General features: G+C 33.0%; 1 protein-coding gene across 5 annotated transcripts in view; it reads right to left on the bottom strand.

Annotated features, from left to right (window-relative positions):
• The window catches only part of LOC138333065 (zwei Ig domain protein zig-8-like), a 139939-nt gene that overhangs the window by 12745 nt on the left and 113069 nt on the right, over positions 1-14125 (bottom strand). For all 5 annotated transcript variants that reach the window (XM_069281180.1, XM_069281181.1, XM_069281178.1 and 2 more), the window contains 3 exons: positions 9399-9618; positions 7398-7421; positions 3423-3725 (listed from right to left, as the gene is read on the bottom strand). In XM_069281180.1, the coding sequence (XP_069137281.1) occupies positions 3423-3725; positions 7398-7421; positions 9399-9618 (547 nt within the window). The remainder of the gene's footprint in view (positions 1-3422; positions 3726-7397; positions 7422-9398; positions 9619-14125) is intronic.

Below are 14125 nucleotides of genomic sequence, written 5' to 3'. Positions count from 1 at the left end.
CTCTTTGGTTGATAGTACATTGTAATTGCATAATATATTAATCAAATATAGTCTGTACAATACTGTACACTGTTAACTTTAAAGTCATATTGTGAAATAATTGTGCTAAAGTACAGCATATGTTCAAGGAAGCGCAAAGTTTAATATTAACCAGCAACTATCATTTATGAATTTTATGTCGAAAACATTATCTGTGTATAGGATGCAATTGATTGACAACTTAAAAGAAAACACTCTTCAGTAAAAGCTGCTGTGTCCAGCGTAAACTTGTCAGAATCCCAAAATACCAAGGAGTAAACATGTTGTAACTATCAAAGCCAGCACTCGAATACATTAAGTCAACCAACCAAAGTATGGATTTGAAGGCACCACACACTCATAATCAATGACAACTTTTTAATCATTTGAAAAATAATGTTCCAGACATAAGCGAACTTTTAAGGAAAGATTTCACATTTGTTTGCTGTCTACGTTCCCGTGTGATTTGTGTGGTGCAGATAAAGTGACGCCGACAAGATCACATGCAGCGTCCCCCTGATGTTGTCCTTGCAGCTACCAAATTGTGATACATAGATCCCCACAAATAATCAATACAGTAACGTGATAATGTCCCGGAATAATCCGAATTTATCCGAGTTGTAACGAAGCTCGATTGACTGATCTGGTATCCAGACGCTATTGACAGGCATTATCCACGACTTCATAGCGAAATTCGACGGCCAACGCGATATGTTTTGTTGCATGTGCTCGAGCTTTTCAAAAGGAAACTGTTCATGGGCATTGCATTGCAACATAAAACTTCCTCAAACATTCTCGGTTTTACGCTGACATCTTGACACATAAAATATGTCTTTCTAAAATTTGCTTTTAAATTGATGTCCTATATTTTTTTCAAGTTTCGTTTTACATAAAAGCGTCCTCTGGTAAGGATTCCGTGTATGAATATGGTAAAAATGCCCGTTCGTGTCTAGGGAATGGCAGAAAGACAGTGAACTCATGGGTATTAATTTAACACTACATTTCCTTAAAGTGCAGTTTTGGCCCTCACCCATTCAGCACATCACGGCGTCAACATAGACTGAATCTCAGTGTCACAGTAATACTGGCAGTACAGCAGCCGTAAACCAAGGTTTGAGACATCTCTCGCGTGACCACTCTAACAAAACGACATCTCGTTATGGCCGATCGCCACCCTCTATACGTCTCATCCTGTGGATGGTTCCTTTACATATCAAACACGTAGAAATTTACTTATGCATGAAGTACTTAATCTAACAGGTCAGCTGTGTGAAATGTTACATGTTTAGGAACATACATAAGGATCATTCTGCCTCATTATTACAAGCTACTTTACCGTCCGACGCGTCACACGGGAGCCCGATTGGCCGAACCTCCATCCTGTATCAAACAGACCTAATCCTAGGTGTCTCGCTCTTGTCAAAGGGTAAATGACCCATAGTTCATATATAAAGTACATTCAAAGCTCACTCTTCAAAAGTAAATATAACAATGCATGTAACCATCGTTAAATACTGTATATGCGAGGGGGATTTTCGTTGCTTAAGCGAAGACCTTTTGCACCGCAAAACATTTTATATAAACGACATTACCGAATGTTACTTCTGTCGTGAATATAACAACAACGTGCAATATCTACTCTTACAAATCGCAAAATTAAGCATTATTTTACTTAAAGTATTCACGTTGACAGTAAACGATATTTACCTACAAAATATCTCGAATCGACCCAACCAATCAAATTTAAATCGAACATGTCATGACCTAAGTATCACCATACAGCACGACGTTTTAGTTATGTTCCCAGCATTCAATGGTTAATCGGAGAAAGTCCATTCATAAAGTTAAACCTTTCCAATGGTCGCTTTACAGGCATTTAGTGTATTTGAGTGATAGGTTTAGCAGGACCCTTTTGTCAAAACTAAATTTGTCCCCTTTTAAATACAACCAATTATCTAGATCGCTACACAAGAGCGCTTATCAAAGAAACCGATTTGAATGTTTTCCAAGTCAGGCAATACTGTGAGAGAATATTCTTTGTCATAGACAAATGTGATTTTGTAACGACTTTTAAAACAGAAGAAAAAACCAAAAGAGAAATTTCCTGCTTCTATTCGCTCGGTATCAATATTCATTTGCTTCAGGAGTTACTGTCTATTTTGACGGTAAAAGTATAGTAACAATCATACTATATGACAGAGTATGTGTTCTACTGGCTCGAAATTAGAAATTTCATTGACGTTTGTAGTTTACGAGATATTCAATTTGCGTTCATTGCAATGAAACATGAAACCAACTTCCCGATTTGTACTAATGCATTACGCGTATAATCGCTGAGGTTTGCAATCTGTTTCGTCAGTGTGTGGGATTAAACGATGCAGTCTTTGGTTATATGTTAGTCAGGTTTCCAATACAACTGGGGATGTTAGCATAATGTATTAGGGAACTATACCGCGAATTCGTCACAATGCAATTTACAAAATATGAGTAAACTGTTCTTTCTGAGAGATTTGACATTCGAAAGCTAAAGTCGTGTTCTGACAAAACCGAGTGCAATGATTTTGAAGCTGGCGAATCCTAGTTTTGTAGGTTTTGTTATCGTTAATTCACCAAGAAAGTCGTATTCATAATACCTACATTTTCTGATAATTCTTTCTTTAATAACATTATATTAAAACATTAAGTAAAATGTTGTGCATCTTGATTCCAGGAGATATATTCCAAGGAAAAGGTTAGAGAAAGTTTGAGGAAGATATGGATGAAAACAAGCAATATGTTAAACATTGTGAATGTCCAAAGAACAAAAGAGGACATAAATAACCAGAGATAGTAACAAGATGAGTACAAAGTATCGGTAGATTGTAAAGTCAAGAACGAATAATGAAGAGAGAGGAAAAATAGATCCACAGGACAAATATAAAGTTTTGGGGTAACTTATAAAAGTCGGAAGTGGAAGGATAACCGAGGTTTGTGCATTTAAGGTCAACATTTTCATTTATAACAGAAACAAAGAATTCTTTTCTAATTTTGTCATTCCATGATCAAAAAAAAAATGAAAAAAAATATCATTTTAAATAGCTTTCTTGTGTAACTGGTATATATTATCAAATGCCGCAGTGGAAATGTAACGAAAAAATGTAAACCTCAAGCTTATCTTATTTAAATGTCGTTAAATTTGAAATTAAAGTATTTCCAAATTAAATCAAATGCATACATAGAATATTACAATTCCAACTATATTTATATCAGAAAAAGAACAAGGAACGAATACTAACAACACTTATACTACTAGTATTCCTTGTATTGATGTAGTCAGGATCGTGAAAGCAAGAACATGATGATATTGACATGTATCTAAGCAATTTTTACAGAGATAATTGGGTGTAAAAAAGAGATATACTTACTATTTAATACATTGACATCCATACTGACTGTCTCTAGGTCGGAGCTCCGACACACATACCGTCCACCATCACTTAAAAGACTATACTCAATGATTAGATGGCTGATCAGGGATCTACCAGGCACTTCCGGCTTGTATTTTACAACTTTGATTCGTCCCCGCCATCTTAGGTCGTCTTTAACTATCATGTGACCATTATGGAACCAATCAATATCGTCCGGTGCACGTACAGCACCTGTGGCGTTGCAATCTAACCTTATCTCATCATATCGACTTACATATTCTGTTCCTCGTATACTTATTGCTAAAAGAAAAAAAAAATATATTTCGTATTTGTAAGTGAATTAGAAAATGTATTAATATATTGCTGAAAATGTTAAAATACAGGTAAAATAATTAATGGATATATTTACAAAATATCTTAGGCCAAGTATTTTATCCAACTTAAAAAAATAATCCTGAAAACATTTTACAGCAGATAAGAGACAAATATTACCATAGATTTTAAACAGAAAAAAATAATATCATTAGTTGTGTACTTGCATTGATGGGCTAAAGCATGTCGACATAAGAAGTGTTGGATATAAACTATCCGCGATCCCGTTTTATTGGAAAACTGAGAACAGCATAAACATTATTTATTTGCGAGTAAACCTATATTGCAATATATACAAAAATATTTCTTTCCTTATCACAAACCCATCAAAATGTATGTTCTGTTAATTATTTGGTGACGCACGCTCAAGTGTTTCTTTATCTTTACCAATAAGACGGTACCAATACAAAAACATGCACATGGTAATGAACACACTTACATTGGTAAGACCTACCCTAAGGAAACTAATATTAGAGGTGATTACATGCGATATTATTGATATTCTATATCATTAGAACGTATTAAACATCTGTAGCAAAAGTGGTAGGATGTGATTGTTGATGGCTACACCGGGACACTTTTGTTTTTTTATGTATAAGATATTGTCAGCTTCAATGCACCACATTGCCAACATACATTAATCCTGTTTCAATGTCAATTAACGTGCGGTTAGATGTTAGTAGTATCGTTACATTCAGTGAGAATAAGTAATCAATTAGTGAATGAATGTCAGGGTGTACTTGTCTCCGAGGACTGGAACACTGTCAAACAGGTGATTGTTAAGGCAATATAATGCAATATTGACTGGATTAATGGGATATCAATGTATTATTGACCTTAAAAAACTATAGACTATTTCAAGATATAATTTTGCATCTTTTTATAAATCCATAGGCAGAAAAAATACAATTAAATCATCACAATTGTTGGGTTTTTTAACAAAATTTCCGGCATCCTCAGACACATGTCAAAAGGAGACGACAATTTGTAAAAAGAGAAGCGACATCTGTATAGGGTTTTTAAAGTATATACTGACTAATTACATATAATCTTTAAAGTTTTGAAATACAATAAAATAAACATTTATATAGATTTTCATTTAAAAATAGAATTTGTATTTTGTACACAGCGCTTTATCGGTATTTAAAAATTAAAAAACCAATCACCAATTTTAAAAGGACAAAATGATAGCATTTTACACGAGAACAAATAAATCTAATATCTGTTGTCATGGAAAATCACTTATTACATGTCCTTATTACATTTTGTCTGTTTTGCTACCAAAAGTAAATTTGCAAATATCATTAGTATCCCTTTTATCATAAATAATTAATGATAATAAAATGTAACGCTTTTACTATCAATGGCCCTTTATAACTCAGAATGAAATCATTTTTATTTCGTCATGAAATTATTATTAAATGGCTACTGAATCGGATGAATTGGTATCTTAATGTTAATCAACTATCATCTACAATTCATATACGTTTCTGTCATTGTGGAAAATGATATGGACAATATTACTAGACATCAACCTTAGAGTAGATGGAATTCGGTATGTCGTTTACTTAAAGCTTCCATAACAACTTCTGACGTTTGTGTTCAGCTATAACAATAAAAACCTACCTCTTACATGCAAAAACAACCGGGAGGGTAAAAAGAGAATAAAATCCCGCAAGCCCATGTCAAATCCTGGCGAAGGTACATGTTGGTAGAATATTTAGAATCTTATCTTTGACCAAATCAGCTTTTTTTGCTTATCTTGCAATCTTTCAAAATATAAGAAACGTTGATGTGGAGCTTAAATATGTCAACAGGTTGACTGTACATCTACCTGTAACATTAATAGGTAGGTCCTTTCACGTGCTTTAAACTTACTCCTGGACACCCACCGCTAAATAGGTAACATTTCTAACATAGCTCCCTTCACATTCTGGAGACTGTCCAGCTGAATTATATCTAAATCATCAAATATGTCTCATAACGTGGGTTATTTAGGAAACTGAAGTCACCGGAAGACGCTCAATATCGTAGTAATGCTAAATTATATAAATGAAATATATTCTTACAAGCTTACAATTTTCATCAACAGTCAGATATGCTTTTGTGTGATAAAAGTGATAACTTAAATAAGTTTTAAGGATAAAAGATTTCTGCCTGCTGATTGTTTTATGACAGAATGCTTTTATTAAGGAAATGTTCCTCTATGTTCTAACTGCAATATACACGTAAACAATATACTCCCCATATTAGTATAACTAAAAAGAACCAAACTGTATGTATGTTTGTCCCTATGTTTTCTTCCAAAATTGAAAAAAAAACACGAAATCAATTCCACAAAAGCGTGTTGGAAGCAAATAGCTATAATAAACACCACTGACTGATAAAACTGATTCGATGAATATGTTTCAAAAATGTAACAAAATATACAGACAAGTAAAGCTTTAAAAGAAAACATTGCAAAGTAAGATGATACCAAAAGAAATCAGGAATGAACAGTTTCTCAATTTGAAGCAACCACAGAAAATAGTCATAAAAGCAGAATAACATATTTGATAGAAAATAGGTATTTTTGTTAACATCGCTTTTATAATCATTCAAAAAGGAGAAATTAGTTGGTCTAGAAACATTTAAATGTCGATAAAACCATCAAAAGTTAATACTGCAACATGATTGATGATTAATCTTTAAAGGTCGCCATCACGGGGCGGGAAGAGACATTTGCCAAAAGATCGTAATCCGTGTTTTCAAATTATGTAAAATGGCGACGGAACTGGCGACAGTGGAATGGTTCTGAAGCTTACTAACAAAGCGCTATATTAAGTCTGAGTGTCGACAATCGAATATTACGTTTAAAAATGGGGATTAGAAATACTGACACACATTCTTCTACTGAAATAATTACATAAATAAATTCATTTATTTGGTCGTCTAAAACATTAGATTGTGTGTTTTTGAGAAGGTTTTATGCTTGAATATTGGATCTTGGTTGAGATTGGTACTGATGGATAACACGTAGCATGCAGTATCTGACTAGATAAACCTGAGCAATATGATAAACCATCACACAGCGTACATTATATTAATTTTTCATTTGTTTTTTGATGTCTTCAATTTTAAATTATTCAACGACACAATCAGAATATTTACCTTAATAATTTAAAGCATTAAGCAGCACGGTTTTTATTTAAAAACAAAAATATGATAATTCTGATGTTTTTCGCCAATTCCCTGTTTCCGAAGAAGCTTTTCACATAGTTGAAACACTTACAATCTAAGAACATTTATAACAGTGTATCAATTATGTTTTGACATCACAGATATTCATCATGTATAATCTACCATTGTAAAACATTGTTTATATGAAATATAAAAATGAATCTCGGACATTCCCAAAACAAATTATCAATAACAAGACCATAAATAAAAATAAGAAATAACAGCAGTATATGAAATTCTCCTTTGTAACTGAAACACTAATAAGTTGGTAAGCAAGTACTTGGTAAGTGCGCCATGTTGGTGAAGGATTTAAAAAGAGTGATAATGTGCCATTGAAGCAGTGATGATTGGATGAAGTCGACAACATTGTGAATATCTTACCTGGCTCAATGTGTAAAGGTGAATCTGTGAAATGAAACCTCAAGTTTTAATTTCTTTTCAATTGGATAATTTCTGACATAGTCCATGTCCTATTGACAAATATATAGGGAACGTAATAGCATGACAGATAACTTCTATTTATCGACAATAATGTAGTTAACAATGTGTAGATCTCCAATATATTGTTTCTGTCTGTAACGTGTGTGCTGTCTTTAAACCACCTAAAATTAGGTAATGTTTCCCACAAGAGACATCTAAACAATAATTGTCGGAAGTGAAACATGACTAATTATGATATGTAAGCTTCTAATAGCATTCTCCTATTTCAAACTATAGAACTAAGCTAGTTGTAAACTACAATTTTCCGTAAATGCGGTTACTGAATTTCATGTTTTTGTTTTTTTAAGCTTACCCCTTTAATCTTTATGAATATGAATTTGAACTATTTGTTTATTCTTTCGGTTATTAGACAGAGCACTCAGTAGCATTAGATGATTACGTAAGGAGGAATTAGTATTATGAGTGTGGGAGCACATAGGTAGAGGGAACAACGACTTAATTTTCGTGACTATACAGATCTAATTTGTTTTGCTGTTCTATTTTTAGGAGGAGAAATACTTTTAAAATTAGTCGTAATGCTGCTGTTATTTTTGAAGATAAGTAACAATTTTTTACAGTGAAAAAAAGATACTAGAAGTAATGTAGGTCTTCCTTTACATAATCCAGGCCATGTGACCAATTGCTTTAATTATTCTGAAGACCAATGTAATTTTGTATATTATTTTTCAACTTATCCTTCATTTTCACGTATGAGCATTATATTTTAACAATCATATGATTTTGCAATAAGGATGACTGGTACTTCAGGTAAATTAAAATTCGTGGTTTAATAGGATGATATTTGTCGTGCTCCCAATTATCAGTATATATAAAAGAAGGGAGTGTTAATATAAAGATGGAACAATTAAGGGCAGCATACGTGTTCTATATTAAAGCCAAATGTTATTAAGCATCATCGATACCCCGATTAGTTCACACGCTTTACGTATTCCAATATTAGTTTATCTCAAATATCGTAAAAAGAATGGCGGTTAATATACACACCACAGGTCCCAAGTTATACTCAATTTAAGGAAGGTCTATAGAAGCATTACAACCACACACTCAGTTAAAATATATTTTTAAATATTTGTCTTAAGTCATCCTCCTAACATACATGTATCTGGTGTCTGTTTAAACATTAACAATTAAATACAGAATTATTTTACTTTTGTATCGAAATCATTTCAATGTATGTAAGGGTATCCATGATATTGTGACGACATTTAATTTCAATTTAATTTCAACAAATTTTATTGCAAATAATATGCAAATGGATTTGGCAACAGGCAAAGCCTTTATTAGCCATCTCCAAACAAATCCGGTATAGTACAATTATCAACAAAATATTTTAACATTTAACATTACATTATGAATGAATATTATTATTAGTGTATCTCCCCAATCTATCATAGTAGAAAAATCTAAAAAAATCTTTTAGTTTCAGATATATATTGTGACGACATCATTGATGACATAATTAATTAAATACAATATCCACATTACATCGTTACGTAAATAATCCATAGTTAGATACATACTTTTTATACATGGTATTATGACATCATCATTGTATGCGTACTTTAACACTTTATTTTGATGACATAATTAGCTAATTTAACACTCGGGTATAATCTATATAATGATACTATCTAACACTGTAAGGTATACATTGTATGATGACGCCATCATTTTATGCGTACATTGATACTTAAATTAAATTTGATGACATCATTAGCTTATCTAACACTCGGATAATTTATGAAGTGATACATATCTAACACTGTAAGGTATACATTGTATGATGACGCCATCATTTTATGCGTACATTGATACTTAAATTAAATTTGATGACATCATTAGCTTATCTAACACTCGGATAATTTATGAAGTGATACATACCTAACACTGTAAGGTATACATGATGAGTATGAATGTTTTTGGCGCTGATCTGACATTCGTATTTGCCAGAGTGTCGAGGCTGCGCCCGTTTGATGATGAGGTTGTACTGGGTTACCATGCCTCCCAGCTTCTTATGATCAACACTGAGCTCTTCCTGAGGATCAAACAGTAACGTCCCCACTGTTAGCGGATAGTCCAACGATACCTTCCGCCAGGAAACCTGAAATAAAAACAGGAAAATCTTGCAAAGGTACTCACTAGAAGTTTCCTACTGTTAATGGATAGGACAAAGATAGTTTTTGACAAGGAACCTTGAACAAAACAAAAGGGAAATATCAAAGGGGTATCAAAATAATGCTGTCACTTTCAACGAGTATTGCAAAGATAATTTCCGCCAGTTCCTGGAATATTGAAAGGGCTATCCATAATGTTTTGGACAACCTGAAACTACATCTACAGAAGAAAAATAGCACAGCTGCATCTTATACAACGTGTTAGTAGCAGATAATTAAGGAACTAGGGAAATACCAAATCCGTAACCAACAATAAATTGTGTTAAGTCATCGTCAACGTAAAAATGCTATCTCAAGATGTCATTGTGGACTTAACGTTACTTAAGTGATTCCATTTTTTTTAAATAAGCATGTTATATACTCATCAAGCTCCGTAGTTAAACAGCCAGTATTATAATATAAATATTGCCTGGATATATTTGTATGTCTCAATGTATATAAACTTGGTGTCATCGTTGACAATACCATGAACATCTTCGTTACTTTTTTCTTTTTCTTTTTTTTTTTCAGAATACATTTTGAATTATCAAGAAACACATGCCAAAAATGGTGTTTCCTATTAGAAATAAGATGGAGATAAATATCTGACTTATTGTATCTGATGAATCAATTAAGCTCAATATGCAATATCCAAGTTTAGGAGTCAGTATCAGTATACACGCCACTGTGTGCTTGGTATACAATTACTGTAGGGACATTTTCGTCCATCCACTGTTCAACTAGGTTGAAAGATGCCAAGAACTTTTTTTCCATATTCTAAACTTAAATATCGGATATCAATTTCCCCATCTGGATTTTAATAAAGTCAAAATAAATTCCATTCTGAATTCGTTTTTATATTCGATTATGATCATTTTACCACAACTTACACGAGCGTCCTTCGAACGTTTACATAGCAGTATCAGCTATTCAATACACATTATCATTTCATCATATTTCAAGAGGCAAAAATATACCGTGAGCGAAACATGCATCGGCAAGTAAAATGATAAAGAGTATTTGAGATCTATTATCGGATCTATATACATTTTGTCCGTGGTTGCGGAAATAGTCATCTGGTTTCCATCAGGCGATATACAAAATGACAGAAATACATATGGCAGGTTCCAGTATGGTCTCAAAGATTGCATTCGAAATCGGCTGATTTTCCGCTTGAACAAACAATGGCGTAAACCTGATTAGAAAGTTGCGTGTAAACTCCCAATGTCTCTTTGCTGATTAAACATGGAATAAGAGAATCATTCAGACGACGAAGATGATTAATAGGTCAAAGTGACACATTTTCTATATATGTCGGGATATTATTGAAGATAATTAATAAACTTAATAGGTCAAAGTGACAAATTGTCTATATATGTTGGGATAGTATTATCATCTGTATGTAAAGTTAAAATATGTCAATTTGCATTGACATAATTTTCTTAAATAGCTAAATAAAATAATCGCCAAACTAAAGCGATAGTTCATAATGCTAATTCATATGTACATATCACAACATGAAAATGGAAACTGATATTGACGACAAGAAATTTCCCAAGAGATGACACACTATCAGCATTGGCATATCTAGTTTTACATTCTATCATTTCAAATAACTTCTTGCTAGCTATAGAACTCGGTGATCCAAGTAGAAAGATGTATTACCATCCCCAGTAACTGAATGCACCATAAACCGAAATGAAGTTACATAAACTATTTAGTTGTCCCATTGACTTAATATTAATTAGGAAGAAAACGCATTTCTGTAATATTCGTGCACACAACAGTTTTTCAGATCCAATAAAATGATACTTAATCTCACAGACCATCTTCAAAGTGAAGTGGTAATTCTTAGGTAATAACTGACTCGATTTCACCTTATTATGAATGTATTTCCAGTTGCCTGAGATATCTTTATATGCATCTCCATTGCTCTATTGAAAGCACGTTATTATCCTATAAAATGTATTATTAAGTGTAAACCGATGCTTTATTAGAAATGTTTTGATCTATTGTTCCCTTGAACTAGACCGATTGGATGACATATATCATTTCCGTGGTGTGGCGATGCAGAGTGAGGGTAATGTTCAAAGAATCTACCATAAGTTGTGTTATGTTTCTAAGACGCTGTTTCGATCTGACTCGCATTTCAATCGGTGTCTGTTTCTCATGCATCATATCTCCCAATTTCGCTTTCAATAGCAGTTATTCCCAGTGGATTCTACCTCAATTTGTAATATTTTGCAGACATACATTAAAGCATTACAGGTGTGATAGAAAAATGTAATTCATCGCGTTCTCTATAGTTCGTCGATGTTGGCTTGAATTGGATTGCTGATTAAACTGGAAATGTATTGCCCAGGGGAATGGCATTTCCAATGTATTAGAGACACGGGACAACAACTCAACGAAATTTTTAGAATTTTCATAAAGATATAACATCAGAAAAAATATAATGATTGCATATTGTCAATGAGTAGAATGCTTAAATACTTTTACACGTTCACCGAAACATCCTCCAATTACAAAAGGAAAAGTACATACCTGTTTTATTACAGGATGTGTTTACTTTGAACTGGTAGTCATAAAAATGCCGTAGGTGGTTTACGTCTCTATTATGTATCTTATCATGCAATACTTCTTTATCAATGATTTCGAATAAAGCAACAGTTGAAATGGAGTGCCGCCAAGCTAACTATCTTTGTTTAAATAGTTTTGCCAAGAAAGCATTGGAATTTTTGTAATTTATGTATATTTTGAAATTCAACTTTTGCATGATATTTATTTTACACAGATATCTAAAGGTGGTATAAAAGATGAATAGGAAAATATAACTCGAAGTAAATAACTGCGATACATAGCGGCTGTGTCAGTCTACAGCTCACCAAAGTTATTAAATCATTAAATGTACAAAAACTGTGTTGTATGACTCAATTTTAAACAAAACAAACCTCCTCAAGCCCGCTACCTCTGTGTCCCTAGATTGATATTTTTCGAGGATACCATCTTCAATTCCTAAACCTAGCACGTCCTTGAATGACCATGACAGTTATAAGTACGTTAAATATTTGAAAACTAAACCAAACATTGAAAAATCTTTACACACTTGAATGAAAAGACCAATGTTTTCTGAAGAAGGTATTCTATTCGAACCTTTCTAAATGAAATACATTATGTCTATAATATGTCTGACCATACGTAAATCAAAATCGCATAAAGTATTCAAATACATGTGAAATGAATAAAATCAAAATTCATACTAATAACGATGATATTTCGCTTTGACATTTCCAAACGCCTACAAGAACTTCCATGTTAAATTTCATTTTTGAAGACAACACACATCAAATGCCAGAAAAGTATTTATCGATCGATATGCATTGTATAAATAATATTTTTACTTCAGTGTAACTATTGTAAAGTGTCTGCAGGCGTTTTCATACACCTGATGAATTTATATATATATATCAATATCATTATGTATATAAACTGACGCGTCATTTGAATGTAAAACATGCTCTTCATGGATGGTATTTCAAACATTGGTACAGATGTAATTTAAAAAAAAATACAAAGACAAAGGACTATCTAAGAGATAAAGCAATACCCTAGCGCGTATGTTTGATACGTCATACATACAAACATTCAATATGTCTAAATGTCCTGTTCGACAGTGATTATGATATTTATTTTTGCAAAATTAGACATTTCTAAGTTTTGATTATTCCTTTGTATGATAGACATATCATTTTGGTAGTGTGAGACATTTGTTTTCTCTGAGTGACGTTTGATAAGATGTCTGAAGATTACTTGAAGGTCCCTACGTGTAACTAACATTGTGCGCTCTCTACTTTGTGGTCGTGTTTCTCTGTGATTAAAGAGAATTCGCGCCAGATTTCACCCACAAAACAAATTAGAAACAATCACTTACGCTAATCCTAAAACGTCACTCCAATTAAACATAATCAACGTTCTGGGTATCAAAGTAGATAATGATAGAAAATTGCATGAAATAACACATTCACCATTCTTGTATGAAAAGTTTTATAAATCGTTGCCTTTGGTTGTGATCAAAGTCGCGCATGCGCAGCAGTTATGAACAATCCCAGCTGTGAGAAGTAAATCATGCGGATTACATCAACTGACCCCCGCGCAGTAATATGGCTTTCTCGTAACACGTTGATATACGAGGTTTCAGTAATCTGTGTCTGTATATGAGAAGTTGAGATCAGACATGTGTAGATGGTGATGTCAGATTTCGATAACAATGTTGGGGATAACAAGCTTTAGTTTGACAGGTGTAGAGTTAATGTCGGCTCCTGATAGTAGGCATGGGAAATGTGTAAAAACTACTGGTAAGCATAACTCTTTAAAACAAATATGTCTTACGATAAACAGCTTATATTCAATACTAATCAAGGTTGTAGAAACAATAGCCAATAAGTACAATGCAGA

This window comes from Argopecten irradians, chromosome 10 (genome assembly GCF_041381155.1).
Source record: "Argopecten irradians isolate NY chromosome 10, Ai_NY, whole genome shotgun sequence".
Classification (NCBI taxonomy): Eukaryota; Metazoa; Mollusca; class Bivalvia; order Pectinida; family Pectinidae; genus Argopecten; species Argopecten irradians.
The sequence above is the reverse complement of the archived record's forward strand: the minus strand, read 5'-3'. Positions and strand labels throughout refer to the sequence as shown.